Source organism: Ascaphus truei, chromosome 4 (genome assembly GCF_040206685.1).
Source record: "Ascaphus truei isolate aAscTru1 chromosome 4, aAscTru1.hap1, whole genome shotgun sequence".
NCBI classification, from domain to species: Eukaryota; Metazoa; Chordata; class Amphibia; order Anura; family Ascaphidae; genus Ascaphus; species Ascaphus truei.
Window position 1 is genome coordinate 222,733,639 of NC_134486.1, and position 20,216 is coordinate 222,753,854.

The following is a 20,216-nucleotide window of genomic DNA, read 5'->3' on the forward strand; positions in this document are numbered from 1 at the left end:
GCAAAGCCAGTAAACCAACCTCACACTGATGAGACCCACAAGGTTGAAGCAGTCTGTCTGTGAGTGGGTTCACTGGCTTTGCATCCCATACCAGGCTATGTTTAAAAGCTGTGTTTAAAACAATGAGCATTGGCTTAAGGGTTCCATGTAATAATGGATTTAGTACAAAAGGTGTGTGCTCATTTGCATGTCATTTACCAGAATCCTTTGCTGCAGTGGAAGCACTATATGCTAGGTGATAATGGCAAATAGCAGGCTTACAGACCTGTCTAAGGCCTTGCCCCCGCTGCTTACTACAGCGTCCGCTGTGGTGGACGCTGCGCGCACGAGAGCCCTCCCCGCAATGGCGCCGGGCCCGCTGCGAGGGGGGGCCGCAGCGCTCGCGCGAGAGCTATTCCTGCTCTCAATAGAATTGAGAGCAGGACTCGCGTCGAGCGATTAGGCACGCCCCCGGCAGTTCAGCCAATGAGGGCAAACCTGCCGGGTGACGTCATGGCCGCGCCCCGTCACTCCTCCGCTACGCCCCCCCCGGTCTCTCCTCCTGCAGTGAGCTGCAGACCAGGGAATCAGCTGAACGCGCCGCCAAAAGCGCGGGCGCGCGTTACAGCGGAGAGACCGGTGCCTTAGCCTTAGACATGTGAATGTGCTCACATGATATATATATATATATATATATATATATTGGCAATAATTGTGAAGCTTATAAAATGACAGAACTCAGTTGGCATCAACTCAGCCCTCTGACCTCACTTAGGGTGGTCTCTTAATTAACTCCCTAAAAAGAAATCTATTTGCATTGTATGTTTGTATGGATTTTGACGGTCTACAAATGTCAATGCCTGTTTACAAAATTGTTATATGACTCGGTATTCACTTTGAAGCTAATGAAAAAAAATGTTTGCTAAATCAGAAATGGGTCCTAATTATTTTGACAAGACATTGATTGCTTAGTTACAGGTACTCCACTAACACTAAAAAAGGCTAATATTTTGACATGATTGTGCTCCAGAATATCACGACATATAAATGTTCAGATTATAGATATGTTAATGACATGGTCAAGTGATACCACCATTTCTTTCTGTTTTTTTTTTCAATAGGTTCATTGAAAATCAATAAAGTAACTGAAAAGAAGATAATTATGTTTCCAGCAGAATATTAAATAGTTTTTTTATTAACATTTTTTTTAAAAACTGGCACACATTATCTTGCAGAGTAAAGACACACAAAAAAACAGACATAATTACATAAACCAATATTTGCATGAAAATAGTACAAGGAAATTAGGTACAGTGTCAATTTGTTAGGAAATGAAAAAACCCTTTGTGAAATTTGGGGTTCATTCACAGTTCATACAAAATAGCCAGTCATTCTAGTAAGCAGTCATTTCTATTGTATTGCAAAAGAGGAGACCCAGTTTACTCTGCCTCATACCATGGTCATAACTTTTAAAGATGCAGGCTGGAATCTCCGAATCTTCTTTTTTAGAGCTTTTGATGCTTTGATGCGACAGATTTTGGGCTCTGGAAGAAGAGGCCTGTTCATGGATTCTGCAGCTGCTGGATGCCTGACAGAAGTCTCAGGCCACATTAGCTCACTCTCAACTGTGTCATTCAAGTCCAAAGTAAGACTACTGGAGCTAGTACCCGCATCAGAGTCACTTTCACTGGATTCACTATCTCCAAATCGATTAGTAGTATAGTCACTGAGCTCTTCTTCACTGGTCTCTACTATGGTGGAGTGAAAGAGAGAAGCACATTCTGCCGAGTATTCCGAATGATCAGACTCGCTTTTAGCATAGGTATTCACTTGCTGGTGATGTCTTGCACTCAGACTTACAGTCCGCATGACTCCTGCTTTTTTCACTGGTTGTCTATGTTGTACTAAACTGGAACCAGGGCCACTGGGAAAACCAGCACGGTGGCTCTTTACAGATATTTCAACCGAAGACTGCCACTTGCGTTGTTTGTTACTCATTGCAGTTTCAAGGGAATGCAAGGCACTAGATGAATTTCTATACACTTGAGGCCTGGGCATGAAATATGGGATTCTTAGCTGCACAGGATACAAATTTGTCTCTGAACAAGCCCTACCAGCTGCCTCTCCAACAAAAGTAGGTCGTCTTATAAGGATTTTTCCACTGGTGGTATTATGTCTATTATGTTGGATCCATTCATATGGCAGCCTGGAGTCTTCATTCAATCTTGTTTTGTCTATAGAATGTATAGATCTGCTAGGTCTTAGTACTTTCTCACTGTTCCTTCTCTTCATCTTGATTACTTTATTTTTAGAGGTAGATAACTTTAACTTTACTTGATGGGACTCTGCGGGGACAAATTTGGCCTGGACAAATTGAATTTGACCCAACATTCCATGATGACTTTTGTTCCTGGGGTTGCTGATCTTTTTGCTTTTATGGGATGGTACACCTGTACTTTGGAAGTGTGATTGTTTTTGACTGGATTCTTCTAAAGCTAAGCTAGAATAAGATCCAAGTTTAATGAGATGATCAAGAGACTCTGCTGGGGTATCCTCTATTGTATTAAACCAATTGACTGCCTTGCCCTCTACGACTGGAAGACTGCTTGTCTGATTTTTATGTACATCATAAATGTTCCCATATTGTTTTGTGACATCCCCATCATGTGCCTCGTTTCTTGGTATTCCTTCTTGTTTGCCAACTTCCAGTGTGCAAACCTGTTTCTCTTTCAGGCAATTGCTATTATTAATTTTCACTCCACCAGTGCTGGATTTTAAAGCAAGTCTCTGGTACGCTTTTGTTGTCAGAATCTTTTCTGGTGCTCTGTCATTACACTTTGGCTGGTTGTTTACTTTGCATTTACTTAACTGCAGCAATTTGTTTATATAACCCCCAGGTTTGAGTTCAGTAAGTAACCTAGTTCTTTCCATTAAACCAGCAGTAAGAGCATTAGGAGTACTGTTTTGTACCAACGAATGATTGGCCAGTTCTCGTGACTCCCCAGACAAAGCAAAAATTGGACTCTGTAGAGCAACAGCATGAAGGGGACTTGGGTATGGATATACATCATTTCCTCTTTTGGAAACTAAATCGTTCTGATATTTTGGATCCACGATATGTAACTGTATGTCATCTCCATAGCACAATGATGAAACTGATTTAAGGTTCACCATTGTCTGAAATCCAGTGTCTGATGGTATGAGTCTCTCAAGATCACCTACCAAAAAAGAAACACAAAATATTAGTCAAAATATATGGATTCATTGCAAGAAATACATTTGTTAAGATGTCAGACAAATAAGCCTTTCTTCATGGGTTGGTAGCGATAAATATAACTATTTAGGAAAACTAACAAACACATTTCAGCTTCTGATTTATATTTTCTAAATATATATAAAGAGAATATAAATCTAAAATATGACCAGTTCCTAATGTGCCCAATTGCTATGAACCATAGTGATTTAAACTAAAGTAGGTTAAACTAATCCTGTGTTAAAGTCACCAACAACAAAAATATCTGTTCTTAGAATGCACACAATAAGTTTCATAATAGAGACTATCCTTGGTAATCTATCTCTATAGCCATTTTAGATTAGTATTGTCTAAGACATTTTAAATTTTAATAAAAATAAAGATAGCTTAAGCTTTAAAAGCAGTCTAATGTATACATAGTATTTAAATTCCTATAACCAATTATATAAGCAGTGTTTAAAATATAACAATAAATGAATAAGGACTGCTTTTTTCATGTGTAACATTATTAACCTTAAAAAATGGTGTAGATATTCCTTAGGACTATCTAACAAGATCATTAACCGCTACAATCATAACACATTTTTTTCCTCCAAGGATATTATTTCAAGATATTCTAGTTATTAAATACACTGGGACATACAATATAAGTACTAATAAGAATGTCCTCGGGACTAATTTATGCAAACATCAAAAGGGAGTAAATTACAATAGAAAGCAAACCAACAAAAATTGGGTCAAAATAAAAAGCATAGACATCCAGTCTTTTAAAAGGTCCACGTACATTTAGTAGGGGCCACAGAATAAATGAGGACTATGGCCTCATACAAAAATCATAGGTTTTTGTTGTATACAGCACATTTCACTTTTGTTTTATAGTTTAGAGATGTCAATTTGAAAAGCAACTTGTGGTTTCTAGATCATAAAATGATACTAGATTGTAAACTGACGTTAATGAGCACGATTTAATGGAAGTCTACAGCCTCAATGTATCAAGGCAAACCGGTTCTGCTAAAATACATAGGCATTTATTCTGTAGTGCAATAGCATCGTTGTGGTGGTATCGTAAGGAAAGCCCCATTGAAGTCAATTTCACTTTATACAATATGAGCAATAGACCTTTATGAGAGCTAAAAAAAAAATCCAAATCAGAGAAAAGATTTGACAATGGGGATGATGTATTAATGTCTATCGGATGCAAATTTGGAGTACCATATTTATCAAAGAAAAGGTTTCCATAGGAAGCAAAACGATTTCCTACATTGATATATTTGGTGTAGTTTGGTGCTCTAGTTTTGCATGGGTTTTGCAGTCGGAAGACTTTCATACATAACCTCCAATACATGTAATAGATTTGCAAATGTAATGCCAAATGTTCAGCTACAAAAAGAACAATGAATAGCACAAATTAAATAATATATATACATTTATTAGATAATTGTTAGGTTCATGCTTAATTGAGAAAATAATGCAGTAGCATTGTAGTTCTGATCAGGGCTGAATTACAAAGTATATTTAATTGTTTTTTTAAATCCCACAGAAATGTCCAGACGAATTTTACAATTAAAATGAACCTTAGATATGAAGTAAAATTACAGAAATGGAAAAAGGTGTCGCTCAGTGAAATGTCATTGCCCTTAACCCCAGTTTGAAACCCAGTGTCGGCTCTCCTTATAACCTTGGGCAAGTCACTATCTCTGTGTTCCAGGCACCAAAGTTAGATTGTTAGATGTACGGGGCAGGGATTCATTGTTCCTGCAAAATCTTAAGTAAAGCACTGATCGTGCTATATAAGGGGTGGGGGATCATATTTTGTAACAAACACATATTGTGTGTAAAATGAATCAATGTAACCTTGCTGTAGCCTGTATTAGGCAGTCATTTTTATCTTCTCACCTGTTGAAACAGGCCTTGGTCGTGGCCTTGGTGGGTGGCCTGCGAGTTTTGAACTTATCTTGATCTGACTCACATCTCTGGTGTAAATTCCACGCCGTTGGAGATTGGTGGCGGCAGATGAGACATGCACAGTGGTTTCATCTGCTGATTTCGGCCTGTAATCAAAGACACTAAGACGGTTTCTGAGCTGCTGGGAGCACGGCTTCAGGCTGTTGCGGGATGAGGACATACATTCACTGTATAAAGACGTACAAGAGTTGGACAGAGAACCGGAGCCACCATCACTTAGTTCATAAAAGCCTGTGCATGAAAGAAACAAAAAAAGGGATGATTTTAGTCCAAAGTAAGAAATATAATAAAGCAGCAATTTCCCCCAGAAGTCTTTAGAGTTAACTCACATTATTAGTATTATCACATTAGTACTGTATCTTGCCACCTGGGCATGTCCTGCTCTTTTTTTAGTTTTCTGTTTTATCTAGCGTTAAACCACATGATTATCTTAATCTCTAGCTTCTGAGGTTGCCATATTAACTTTTAGACTGCAATGGGCTCTGGGAAGAGCTTAATGTTAACCTTCCAGACACTTAATATTCCAAATGCTTATATCTCCCGAACAAAGTATCCGTTTTGCTTTGGAACGGGCAAGGAGATATGTTAAAGTACTGTAAGTAAAACCATAACCTGCAACAACAAAAAAACAGACTATTGCTGCAAAGTACAGTCAATTCAAATCATTTGGCTGGAAAACACTGAAAACGTTTATAAACATTTTTTATTAATTAAATTGACCACATACTGCTACTGTTAAGGTGCAATCTCCCCTAGGACTAAACGTAACCAGTTAGTAACATCTTTAAGTAGTTTTATGTAGATGATTGAAACATGTTTTTACATCTATAGGTATATTTAAAAAATGTAAAGTTTGTTTTTAAACATGATAAACAGAGCCATAAGAGGGGTTTGGTTCCTCTAGATGTGTGGTATATCTATAACCTTAACAGGAAGTCACCTCCCTCTTTCTTTTTCTAGCTCACTAATAGGCACAAGAGGGGGCTAGGTTTACTAAAGATGTTATCGACAAGCACTCCTCCTTTTATAGACCCTGATTAAAAGAATATTCTTCTTAATTTCCATCACATTACATTTGTTTAATGAACACAATCACTTTGGTATGGTGTAAAGGTAAAAAGTGATTATGTATTCTCTAATACTAAGGTCTATTCCAGTACATTGTTTTCCAATGTGTTGATAAATCTCATATATTCCACTTATGATATATCCTGTCTTTTGATTTTTGACAACTCATTAAAAACAATAATTACAGCTACTCCTTTTGTACTGAATGTTGGAAGTAAAACAAGCACTTTTAAGAGCAGTCTAACATTGTGCAATTAACATTAAAGTTGAAAGGAAAGTTGTGTTTTGTGGGATTTGCTGTCAAATTAGAACTGTGCTCCACCCTTTGTTTGTGCTACGCACAAAGGATGAAGCATAGCGCAATAAAATATTAATCACCATTATTTTGACTATAAACACCCAAGCACTTAATCCCTTTACATATTTTGTTAACAAACAGCCCTAGAGCCATTTGTACATAAAAGTGAGTGGAAAATCGACCACTTTGTTTAGTGCAACAAAAATTGAAAACATACTGTCTCAAAGGAAAGGTCTTGTGATGTGCGCAAAAATGGTAAGACTTCAATGTTGCAGTATATTTTTGGCATGGAGAACAAGAGTACAAATATGTGCACAATAAAAACTACCTTCTAAATAATGAGTTCATCAAATCTTTGAGCCACATTCATTTTGTGGATGTACTTTGTACCCCTATGTAACTTAAGTGCATTTACATGTTTTGGTTATTCTTAAAGCCCAACATTGCTTGCAATCTCAAAGCATAGTGTGAGAACCTCTAATCTACTTTATAGAGTTTTACATAATTATATTTTTCTTTTGTCCATAGAATTTAAATGTCAATTAAATAATCTTGAGTCCATATGTCTTGGTACACATGACTAATTGTTATTATACAACATTAAGCAATAAATTATGATTACCCATTGTGTACATGAAAACATTATTCTATAATTGAGACTACTTTCCATTGAGTCACAATCTCTTCAGCATACTTGAAGAAGAGAGGCTGGGGAGGTTTTGAAATCTCTGGACACCATGAAACAACCTACTAAGATCACCCATGTTTGTCCCAATTTTTTTTTTCAGGTTTACTTTCTAGGTTTTCAACAAAAGTGCATGACTTTTGGAAAACATCTGAATTTATAGAATTACACATTTGCACTACTTCACAAATACGTGTTCCCTATCCTATCTCAGAATGTTTACGCCCTAGATTTTATGCTAAGGTTTCTATGATACCCCTTTGTCTTGAAACTCAAAGCACAGGAGCTCTTTACTTAAGACTCCTGACAGATAAAATGGGAAAAACAGCATTATGTCTATGAATGAAAGGAATCCCATTGAAAGAAATGGGAGTTTTTGCGATGGTAAATCTGGTGGAATTCTTTTGTCTCACTCTTGCCCCACTAAGTGACTAACCCCTCCCCCCTAGTTTGAATAACTTTAAGTTGAAGTGTATTTCAGCCACTTGGGCAATACACATTTTTTAAAAGGTCTGCTTGATCCTAATTGGTAAAAGGGTGTGGTACAATACCTGAACTTGGTCTGCTATCACTGTCCAAGTGTTCACTTGACGTTTTGCTCACATCCAATTTTAATTCGCTTATTTGCTGATCTAGCTGATCCAAGTGACTTTTCAAACCCACATCTTGTCTTCTTAAACGGGACTAATATGGAAAGAATACAACAAATTTGCAAATTTTAAAAAGGGACCAATGATTTAAGAACAGCTGCAAAAAATACACATTTGAAATCTGGTAGTTTTCTTTAAAAAGAGATTGTAAACACACACACACACACACACACACACACACACACACACAGTGACACACACACACACACACACACACACACACACACACACACACACACACACACACACTACTTTTTCTGTCCTGGCGCCTGTACTGCTGGCAGTGCTGACTGACCTGACAGTCACTGCTGCAACCGTCAGCAGCGTGCTCAATCAGGATTTACTAATGCGCAAAGCACTGTGTCTATCAGTGAGTGTCACAGATACACACTGAATCACAGAGCCCCTGAGAGATATGGGGGGTGGTGGGGATTGTTTGAGTGCTGTCATAGCCACCAACCATGCTCTCCCCCTCCTCCCCCTCTTTACCAAACTTTGGTTTATAAAAATCTCTGCCTGGCTCCTACATTTTTTTATATTTATGTCCACCCCTGATATGGATTGAAACAATATACTAAATATAGGGGCAGTGGCAGCATTAAAATACTTGAAACTGGTTGTCACATGTATACATACACCCTCCTCACTAGAGAAGATACTAGGAAAGACAAGAGTAGCAGGGCAATATAAACAAAATAACTTAATCTTAAATGGAGGTTATGCAGCAAATAAAAATATAACTTGTTAGCACATTCACGTCTCAAGACAGCTCTGCAAGCCTGTTTTTTTTTTTTTTTTACCATTATCTCTTAGCATACAGTGCTTCCACTGCAGCCAGGGATTCTGGGAAATGACATGCAAATGAGCAAACAGTGTTATCTTTTGTGGAGGTTGGAACGAGAAACACATCCACTAGCTTTGTCAAGACGCACTGATTTTCAGCAAGACTCGCTATTTGGAGTCAATATCACTCTCTTTTTAATGTAGTGAGTAGCGATGTAATACCTTCAAATCACTTTACATACTACTGAATAGGTACAATAGAAGGCCATGACATTTTGCTCTTTGAAGTCAGTGGGGCTATGAATTAATATACTGAAAAGAGCAACTATATGCGCAGCACCAAAATATATATATACTTTTATTTGCAAGTATCTGTGCATGCAAATAAGAAATAAGTTAAAGTGTCTTATATTTGATGCAAATAGTTAGCTAGACTGTGCAGTGGTTCCCAACAATTCCAGTCCTCAAGGACCTGTACTAGTCCAGGTTTTGCGAATATCCTCACATTAGCACAGGTGGCTTAATAATTTTGACCAAACCACATGTGCTGAAAAAAGATATCCTTAAGGCGCTTGAGGACAGGAGTTGGAAACGACAGAACTAGAGAATTTCATACCAAATCAGACTTGGGAGAGTTCTGTACATCACATGTGTTTCGTGACTCTTCCTATTAATTATTCCCTAAAAACACAATTCAACACATGCAGATCAAAAGCTGTAAATATACCTTATGTGCTGCGTACTACGCACTATACTGTAATTGTGAAGTGCTTTGGGTTCCATTAGGTGAAAAGAGCTATATGAAATAAAGTTATTATTTCTATATAGCCCCCTTTCAATTAGAAGCCCTAAATGCTGTTTATTTAGGTCTCTTGAATTGGAAATTGGCAAATGTGTCGACATTCACTTTGCAACTTTATTTGCCAAGCTTTTAATTCAATAAATAAATAAAGCCAGTTAAGGCCGCGCGTACAGTGCCAGCGACGGCCGACGGGACGGGTGACGTCACCTGTTGCCGCTAGCGAAAGTTATATTTCACTTTGCGACCGCGCGGGCTTTCTGGCATTTGATTAGTTCAGGGGCTATCACATGAGACGACAGCCCTTGAAAAATCAAATATTGCCAGCTTCAAAATTTGGCGACGCTCCGTCGCATTGTCGCCGTCGCGCTTACTATAAGCGCACACGGCGGTGGCAATGTATTTGTTTTTGGTGACGTCGCCGCCGCCCGTCGCGGGCACTATACGCACGGCCTAACACGGTACAGATACCTCTACATCTATAGATCTATATATATATATATATTGCGAAGGAACTTTGAGGGTGAAAAGTGTGAGTAAAATTGGACAAATTTACCAGACAAGCAATATTTGCAGTTTTTAACTTTGAAAACTGTGAAAATATTCCCTGTGGTTTGTCATTTTTGCTTCTTTTTTTTATACTTAGATTTTACATTGTTGCTCTTTTTTTTTTTTTTTTTCATTTATCGAATTTTTTGGTAATAAACACCTTTTGTTTTTACATGTATCATAGGTGGCACCTAATAGTGTTTTTATAGATCCATAACTGCAATGTTTAATGGGAAACTGAAGAATGAGACTAACAGGAGACATGTTTGTCAAAGAACTAAAATGTATTACCATATGTAGAGGAAAGTAGTTACATGTACTGTAGACACAAAACACTTCACAAAGAATTAGTCCTTGCTTCCTGACTGAAAAGAGACAAGTCTTGATGGTCCTGCAATAAGGAAAGGCAGCACATAACACCCTATACAAATGCAAAAATCCTTAAGCAAATTTACCAGAGTACTTAGATGATCTTTAAGCCCTTTCATCGTCACATGGTCTTACAATGCATTGTTCTGTAAGCATAGGGAAATAAACAGTTTTTTTATAACTCAATAATATACAATGTAAATTCTGATCTTGATTGCTTGTATGGTAAACCAATAATCTGCTGGGACTTTTTTTTTTTTACATGGGCATTCCTATTTAACCTCCATTTTTCTTTATAGTAAATAAAAATACAACTTGTGGGGCATTTGCATGTTTGACAGGTCTGTAACCCTATCTTTCCCCATTATTGCTTAGCAAACAGTGTTTTCACTGCAGTCAGGGATTCTTGGTAGTGACATGCAAATAAAGCACAATGTGTCACTTTTTACTTCTAATGCATTTTAACATGGAACCTTAAAAGATTATGGGGCCTATGCAGAGAGCAGCGCTATTTCGAAATTCACCATTTTTTGGAGAAAATCGCGCAGAAAGCAGCAGAAAATGGCGAGTTCCGAAAAACGCGCCAATTTTTCTTTTCTATTTGTAAAACTCGCCTCGCGGCTGGCGAGAACCTCAATCTCGCCAGTTTTAAAAATATCCATATGCAGAGAGGCGCGAACGGCATCTAGCGGCTGTTCGCGCCAATAAAATGGCGCGATTGTCTCCTTTTTGCCTCGCCAGAAAAAACTGGCAAGAAGCTGCCGCTCGCGGCCATTGCAAAGGGAAAAAAAAGGCGCGAATTTGTTTTTACACGTTTCTGAAGCGCGCATCTCGCCAATTTAAACTCGCCACACGCATCCATGTTAAACATAGCAGAATTTGCACTTTTCTGCATATGGAGAATAAAACTCTCCAAAAAAGCTACTTTTTAATAAATTCGCCAATTTTAAAATTCGCTGCTCTCTGCATAGGCCCCTATGTCTGCCATATTACACAGTTTTTTTTAGAACAGCCTAGGTTAAAGAAGTGCATAGCCAGTAAATCTACTCTATTATCTATTTTTCATACTTAACACATGATTTGTGGTTATTTTGTAATATTGTGAAATATGCTCAAAAACTGGGTGAGAAAATTCCAATCCGTCTCATGTGTTTTTTGAAACTCAACAATGATTATCATTTAAATAATGGTTTTTCATTTAAATTTATGAGGTTTTATTTATTTTCGCTACTACGTTTTTCATGATAAACTTGTTTTATTAGCATGTATCTGTGTCTTTTCTTTGCTGTAACCAAAATATAGGTCTGTAGCTCAAAGGCATATTTGTAAAGGGGGTTTGACTTAATTTCTTCTCCTATTTGTCTAAGGAAGTTATAATGTGACAAGACTTGTAACAATTTGGATTTTTTTTTTGTTAAGACTCTTGATTGGCATGTTACTGTAGTTGCTAAAAACTATTTGTGTTTATATTCTGCTGTACCTATACATATACGAATCAGTCCACAAAAAATATTTTGGGACCTGCGACATTGTTTGGGATCACAGAAAACCTTTTTTTTTTTCTGCACTATAGTTTATTCACACTATCTTTGACTGCACTTCCCAATCACTCTAATCTTCTATTTCACTGTGGCTTCCTTTTGCTTAGCTCTTCCTTGTAAAAAAAGGAACAAATGGCATCAAGTGTTACATGTATGTGTTTAAAGTAACAAAACAACAAAAGGATCTATAAAGTCCACACAATTAAAAGTAACATTTTATGCAAACAAATATGGCAAGTTATTTCACCCTCTAAGACAGGCCTGCACAACTCCAGTCCTTAAGGGCCGCAAACAATCCAGGTTTTCAGGATATCCCTACTTCAGCACAGCTGGCTCAATTAGTGGCTCAGTATGACTGAGCCACTAATTGAGCCAGCTGTGCTGAAGTAGGGATATCCTGAAAACCTGGCCTGTTTGAGGACCTCGAGGACTGGAGTTGTGCAGGCCTGCTCTAAGAGAATTCCTCAAGTTTACTTCAACCATAATAAAACAAAAACAAAGTCATATAAAGATAGGCAACTGAGTAAAATGGTATTGAAGGCTTCTTACTCTTTGAAAGACCATAAATCTTGGAGCGGTTAGTTTCATATTCTTACCCACACTACACATCCTTAGAACCATATAATTCCCTTCTAGAAATGTGTACAACATTCGTCCAAGTTCCTGAACCAGGTGAAATGTGCCCCCTTTCCACTGCGAAAAATGTTGCGGCCTCAATGGAGTTCGGAAGTCATTCGCCAAGTCTTTTTAATTCAGACACTTAAAACAGAGATTTGCCTACATTTCACCAAAAGCTTTATTTCAGGGTCTGGAATACTGTAACAAAACCTTGGCAAAACTGAAGATTCTGTGTGAAAATGTGTGATTTTGCTACATTTTTGGGCAATGCAAAATGTCAGGACTTATCAAAAAATGTTTTTAAAAAAATGCATGAACCATGTGCGCATATCTTCCATTCCAATCAACAAATGCGTCACTAAATATATTTCAACATTTGTATACTGAAGAATAGTAAGACAGAGAAAAGCAACTATCCCATTTTTTACCTCCCCTTTGAGACAGAAAATATGTATTTTTTTTATACAAATTATCATGGCAATCTGTTACATTGGTCTTATTTGTCTCATCAATGGTGTCAATTTAATTTTTTTAAATTATTGTTACATTGTGTGTACTTAAATTTAACTCATGCTATGCTGAATTGTATAATACAGTGTAAAACACACAATATACAGTATGCATGGTCATTTTCTGGACTTGAAAACAATGACATGATTCTGCCAGGATGAGATCTGACATTTTACATGCCAGTAGTAATCAACACAATCACAGAAATCAAAAACTAGTTGATATCTTCCTTTGTCAACTCTTAATTTTACTTAGTAAGAAAATTATGGATTTTGCATCTTATTCAGTAATTGTTCACTCTATGCAGTGCGGTACATTAATTGTGGCAGGCACATGATTCCTTGCACCACCATCACTTTTTATTAGCGTCTGAAGCACAGGGAGATAAAAGGTAAGAAGGAGGACACTGATTCAAACTGAGTTCATTTGGTTCAATAGCAGGATTATTACGCTACGCTACTCTCACAAACCAGGACAGCAAACGTTCAAAAGGGCTGTCCAAGACCAACTTTGAATATAAACATGAAATCTTGAGTCAGTAGAAATTGGCCAATTGTTTCCTGGATGTGTATGCATATGTATCGTGATGATCATTGGCCAATGGTAATGTTGACAGTCGATGGGTGATGCTAAGGAGAATTAGCCCTGCAGTCTGTTTCCCAAGTAATTCTGGTTGCCTGTTATCTCCTATTCACTATGTATTTATGGGGTTAAATAACAATTAAAAGTGTCATTCAAAGGCAGATTTTGTTGTGGTATAAAATGGCACAGCAGAGACAGCACACAGTAGTCAGTGTTAAAAAAACCTGTCTTAAAGATCCCACAGAGGGATCTTCTTCAGGGGCGTCTGTGGGATGGGATTGAAACGTCGATTTGTGTGTGTTCTTTAATACAGTTTTTTGAACATTGACTACTGTGTGCTGTCACTGCTGTGCCATTCTTCTGGATGATAAAGTATCATTATATATATAATATATATATTATATAATATGTATATATATGAGAGAGAGAGAGAGAGAGAGAGAGAGAGAGAGAGAGAGAGAGAGAGAGAGAGAGAGAGAGAGAGAGAGAGAGAGAGAGAGAGAGAGAGAGAGAGAGAGAGAGAGAGAGAGAGAAACACCTACTGGCCATGACGGGGAATCTAATACCATTTAACATACAGTTTATTATTATTAAAGCAGAAAGGCTTCTATACATACACAATCCATTTTGCAATTTCTCAACAAACTAAGTTTCATAGGGCATGTGTCTTGCATAGGTGAATTTTCTAACTGTGTATATTTGCATAGATTATATATTTTACACAAACTGACAGCAACTGAACCAGTTCTGCAAAAACATTTGGTTGAAGTACAGCAAGGGGAAATCATGGACCCACAGCAAACATTATGGGCCTTTTCCACTTCAGTTGACTTACCCCTTCCTACAGATAGCATGGCTTGGTGAATTGTCCAACTTTAAGTGATTTATTTCCCGAGAAATGACTAATATTTTTACCCTATAGTGTAGAAAGTCAGTACATCTGTTTCAAACTGTGATTTTTGTTTTCATCACTTGCAAGGGTGAATAGCAAAGAAAATAATTAGAAATTCCAGCATGCCATCCTAGGACCATGTCATGGACCATTTACTTTTCACAAAGGCTGTTGACGGTTTAACTTTGACTTTGTAACTCAAATAAAACGGCAGATCACCTTAATCATCTTGCCTTTTTCTTTTATCTTGGTAGAGGTTAAGTATGGCTATATCTTCAGATTATAAATTAAATGTTATGCAACGGTTTATAATGAACTTGATCAGCAATTTTACCCTTGAGATGCATCTGCCGATATCATTTAATGAGCTAGGTAGTCCAGAAGGTCACATCTAATGTCCCCTCTGTGATTCAGATTGATACAACTACCATACAACTAACTCCTGTCCTCTACAGTTTTCACACCTGATTGATAACTGATGACCAATTGTAACACCCATGGTGGGGCAAAGGGTTGAATTAACTTGAGTTCACTGAAGTGTGTAATTGCCAGTGCTAGAGAGAGATTAAAGCCTTAGCCTCTCAGTCTGGTCTCTGTGGACTACTAACAATTCAAATTTTACATTTTAAAATGTAAATAGGTGCCAACTACTTGGTTGATGTCATCACAAAAAAAAACCTCAATTATGCTTCCCTTTTGATCAAATAATCCCATCCAAGAAGGTAACAGAGACTTTTAAAAGCAAAAGGCTTTTGTTCTTTTCTCCTGACCAAAAAAAAAAAAAAAAACACTTTGATGTAGTCTACATGTAATTAAAACCCTCGGTGCTGGAGGGGTTAACAAACAATCCTTGCAAAAGTGATCTGTAAGGTCATTAAGTTAATCATCAACTGTGTTTCTTACCCCCTATGAATCAAGAATCCAGGTTACCGTTACAAAAGCATTTTCTCTAGTCTAGAAACATCCTAAATCTTGAAATTAAAACCTGTAAGACATAGCAACTTTAATCAACAGAATATATTTCTGAGTATTTTGCAAACAGGAACTCCCACTAAGCAAAGGTTGCAATGAACTGTGAACATTTGCCCAAGAAAAAAAATCTAACATTTGTTTTAACATGTATTTCAGAATTTAATGCGGGTTATTAGCTTTTGAAAAATGGTCCTGAATGTCATACTCTTAATGTTGAGTGAATAAGGGACTTGTTCGGTGTTATTTAACAGGCAGCCACATAAAAAGGGACTTGTTTAACCTAACCCTTACCTAACCAAACTATGCCAGCCTAATCCTTACCAAATATACAGTACCAGCCTAATCCTTACCCTAACCTAAATATGCCAGCCTAACTCTTACCCGAACCCAATAAATGCCAGCCAACCCCAGCTTAACCCAATGTGCTGGGTGATGGATGAGGTTATAGAGCTGGCTGCCAGGAAAATAGACACTTCATACTTTTAGTACAATTTTAGAATTGCTGTGTGCAAAGAAGAGAAGTGTATATTAAGATTGATTCTTACAGTCCATTTGCTATTGTAGCCATCTTCTGTGTGTGTGTGTGTGTGTGTGTGTGTGTGTGTGTGTGTGTGTGTGTGTGTGTGTGTGTGTGTGTGTGTGTGTGTGTGTATATATATATATATATATATATATATATATATAATTAGTATATTATTTAACAATACCAGATGTCATCGGAATGAAAAAGTGAAAGTGGAATAATAATGAAGCTCAGGTAGACTGGTGTTAATGGTAGAGTTTTCTTGCCAAAAATGACAAATTATTACTTCTAGTTACATATTTGAAAAAAGCATGTATAAACACTACTTCCAAAAATATTCAAATGTATTATTCGTGACTTGGAGACATATGACATTTTAAAGTATGGGAATCTAATTAGGGACAATTTAATATTGTGCCACCATAACACTGAATAGATTACCTGTTGTTAAAGAGGCCTGGCAATGAGTAATATGATAAATTACTTATAAAAGAAAATAAAGATTTTTTTATTTGACTTATTATTTATTTATTTATATATATATATATATATATATATATATATATATATATATATATATATGCAAATATAGCTGTATGCTATGCTATGTATATATATATATACACATACACACACACACACACACACACACACACACACACACACACACACACACACACACACACACACACACACACACACACACAATCCCATTTAAGTCACACACACACAATCCCATTTAAGTATACATATATTTATATTGCTAAAAACTTTTTGGAAATAGTAAATGTGTGCATCAAAACATGTTAAGATAAAAAGAAAAACACTGTCATTCAGAAATAAGTACTGTATGTAATGCGACTGATTTATCTACAGTTTTTATTTAAAAAATTTTTTTTAAAGCCATTAGACAAAATGTTGCTTCGAGTATGTTCTTACTCCAAACAAACAGCAAGTTCAAAATGACACTTTGGCTCGCTGTTTATATTGTATTTACTAGAGGTTATCAATAAAGCGATGGTCGGCTAGAGATCATAACGAATCCCTCTGTTTCTCTATCCCAGACAACAGAAAACCTAGTCTGGCAGTACAGGGGGATTTACAAATCATATAGACAAGCGGGTATTTAAACTCTGACCACATAATGAGAAATCATACATTGAGATGTATGCAGTAGTCAATTTTTTTTTACATAATAAATGGACATCAGTGCTATACCAATCTTATAGTTGTATTTCATATCAGCAGTACATTGAATGTTGTAGTATTTAGTTATTGTTGTCTATTTTATTTACCTCACTGCAAAAATAAAATATCCCCTGTAGCCTATGTAAATGTTTTCTCTGCACAGAAGTGGCATCACTTTGTCAGTGTACATACTGTATTGTGCTAAAGTATCTACATTCTAGAGACTGATTAATATAGTATTGATAATATTAAGCATTATTGTAATACTAAGCTTCTGAATATATTTCTCATTCCTTCGTAAGATTTATATCCCCCAACTCAATAAATCAACATTTGAGCTTTATATTAGTTTTCAAATGCTGATCAACATAATGCAAAGATGGTATACAGATCATGCAGACTCACAGCCACCAGTTTCCATACTTAAGCCTCACCACCGGTATAAAATTAATTTTCCACAATGGGTACTTACCAATTGCTCCTTGAGGACAGTAAGGGTGGCCTCCAGCCTGTACTCCTCGCTGTGAAACGAGACCGTTTTGCTCTGTGCGTTAGCACAGTGCTGCATGGACAGGGGCGCTGCTTCTGTAGCCAAAGCTTCGGCCACCAGCGCCTGCTGCTTCTCCCTCAGGAGATGTAGCTCTTGGAGTCCGGCCAGGGCGGCGTGCAGCCTCTCACCCACCCTGCAGCGGTCCCAGCCTGCTGGCCCCAGCACAGCCGTTGTCCTCTTTCCGGTGATCATCTTCTCTAGAAGGCTCCGATCATCTCAGCCAAGAGAAGGGACAAATATGTGTGTCTCTTTTTATATATGTGTGCTCTTATATCTCAATAAGTATACATCTCAAGATGTGTCGCTCTATATGTATGTGTATCTTACTCTGTGTATATGTACAGTATATAAGGATGCCTGGATATCTATGTCTATATGCACGTATGTATCTCTGTCTATGTGTGGTGTGTAAATTCACTGCGGTTTTGTTTTTTTCTGCAGAGGCAGACCTGCAGGAAATGCACAAATTATACTAGTTTGGCAGAGACTGGCTGAATGCAGAAGGCGAAGTGTCCTGACTCCGGAATTCTTGATTATCTGTCTCCTCTTCAGCTAATTGCTCCGGAGGAGACAACAAGGTGGAAGTCTGAGGCGCAGTGAGAATTGTCTGTTCAGTTGTCAGCTGTCCTGCTAAGTCAGAGCAGTCTTAATGGTTGACACCTACCTGTATGGAAATGAAGCCGCGTCTCTTATGCCCTCCCCTTGTTCTCCCTACGCCCTCCTTGTCCTTCTTCAAGGTCCACCCTTTTGTGGTAGACGTGATTTGTCTCATCCCATCATTCAGAGGATATTGGTTGTGTGTTTTACTGCTTCTCATGGTACACCAAATAAAAATACCATTTTTTAGAAAGGACAAATTCTGCCCCCTGCCCCTCACCCCCCAGGTCACATATCTCGGTGTGCTCTTCTTCATGAGGTAAAACAACTATCCCCACCTAAATGAGATTTCAGTAAACAAGTTTCTATTTCAGTAAACAAGTTTCTATTATAGGATGTGCCACACAATCTACATGTCTGGGTTGATGTATGATCAGCAAACTGATTGCAGACTTTGTTCTTAGATAAATACCTTAGAAAACAAAGCATTTCATGTACCCATCTTTTTTAAAAACATATGGAAATCTTGTGTATTTGCGAAATCAATGATTTCTAACTTCCACAATTGCTGTCTTATTTGTATTCAATGATTTAGTTTTAAGTATACAAAAGAATCAACCTGTAGCATTCATCACATATTAGCACGTTTACATTATTCTCACTACATCTACATTTGTCTATTTTTACTTAAATGTATTTGTGTTATCTATCATTTGCCTGAAACTAATTATGTAAGCTTCTGTTGATAAAAAAGAGCAACCCCATCCCATGTTGCATGTTCCTTAATAAATGTGAGTGCTACAGTGACAATGTTAATAAGCCCCTTGTTGTGTTAGTTTGAAGCTGACAGTTTTGATTTCTACTGTCTAACCCCTGTATAATGATTGAAAGAGTGGAACTCACTAGGGGAACCAGAAAGTTTGAAGTATATCTATTATGATGAGTGTGTAAGTATAGTCCTTATTGTTTTTCTTATGTCACTGTGGTTTCATACATTACAGAGGAGTGTTAAAGCAAGTTAATTATTTACTTCTGTCCAATTTGAACCCTGTCATATTCATTCCACTCCTCCTTGCCATTACAACCTATTTACTCTTTAAACTCTTTGTGAATACTTTTTCTTACATGTCCAAACCCCTAATTACCCCTTTCCACCCTACATTTACTTTCAATCTCTTCTCTTACTCACTCTGCAGTTGTAATTTTTTGTAGCATATTAACAACAACAGAAATAATTATAATAATAATAGTGCTAAAGGAGTAAGTAGCTTAAAGGTCAGAACACTGTCTTTGAAGTGGATTTCCGGATCATATCCTGGTGGCATCTCTCCTTGTGATCTTGAACATGTCACTTTATACAGTATACATGTGCCTCAGGCACCAACATTAAATTGTAAGCTCTGTAGGGAAATACTCATTATACCATCATAATTTTTACATACAGCGATATGTACATTGTCAGACCTACAAAAGGAAAGCATACTCCCTACCACACACCATCCGACTCTCCCCCAGCTTCTCGACATTTAAAAACTCCCTGAAAAATCACCTTTTCAAGGAAACCTTTCTGGCATTCCCCTAACATTTGCCCCCTCCAACCCTATTGGGACCAGTTGTGCGACTGGACCAAATTCCATGCCAACACCCCCTAACATCCACACCCCCAAACCTCAATGGGACTAGCTTTGTGGCTGGACCATACGCCACCCTGAGGCATACTCCCTCCCACAATAGGCAGCCATGTTTCCTTTTGTTTCAACATTGCCCCTTAGGCTAAGGCCCCAGTAACTCCGCTGCAACGCGCGCCCGCGAGATTGGCGGCGCGTGCAGCCGATTCCCTGGTCT

The 20,216-nt window shown here is 37.5% G+C and overlaps 1 protein-coding gene across 2 annotated transcripts; it reads right to left on the reverse strand.

Annotated features, from left to right (window-relative positions):
* Positions 1-1,199: 1,199 nt before the first annotated feature.
* Positions 1,200-18,446, reverse strand: DACT2 (dishevelled binding antagonist of beta catenin 2). Of its 2 annotated transcripts, XM_075596921.1 has the most exons (5): positions 17,697-17,829; positions 10,485-10,544; positions 7,800-7,932; positions 5,129-5,428; positions 1,200-3,197 (listed from the first exon to the last, which is right to left on the reverse strand). In XM_075596921.1, exons 2-5 carry the CDS (start codon positions 10,515-10,517, stop codon positions 1,429-1,431), a joined length of 2,235 nt encoding a protein of 744 aa, XP_075453036.1. In that variant the 5' UTR covers positions 10,518-10,544; positions 17,697-17,829; the 3' UTR covers positions 1,200-1,428. The 2 variants fall into 2 exon arrangements, with proteins under 2 accessions (XP_075453036.1, XP_075453035.1); XM_075596920.1 differs by lacking the exon at positions 10,485-10,544 and having other exon boundaries at positions 17,697-18,446.
* Positions 18,447-20,216: the final 1,770 nt, after the last annotated feature.

Excerpts from the sequence above, each read along its gene's own strand:
- DACT2 (XM_075596920.1), bottom strand. The coding sequence starts at position 17,966 with ATGATCACCGGAAAGAGGACAACGGCTGTGCTGGGGCCAGCAGGCTGG. Across the intron at positions 7,933-17,696 it reads CTGTCCTCAAGGAGCAATTG|TCCCGTTTAAGAAGACAAGA; the intron begins GTAAGTACCCAT and ends TTTCCATATTAG. Across the intron at positions 3,198-5,128 it reads ACCAAGGCCTGTTTCAACAG|GTGATCTTGAGAGACTCATA; the intron begins GTGAGAAGATAA and ends CTTTTTTGGTAG.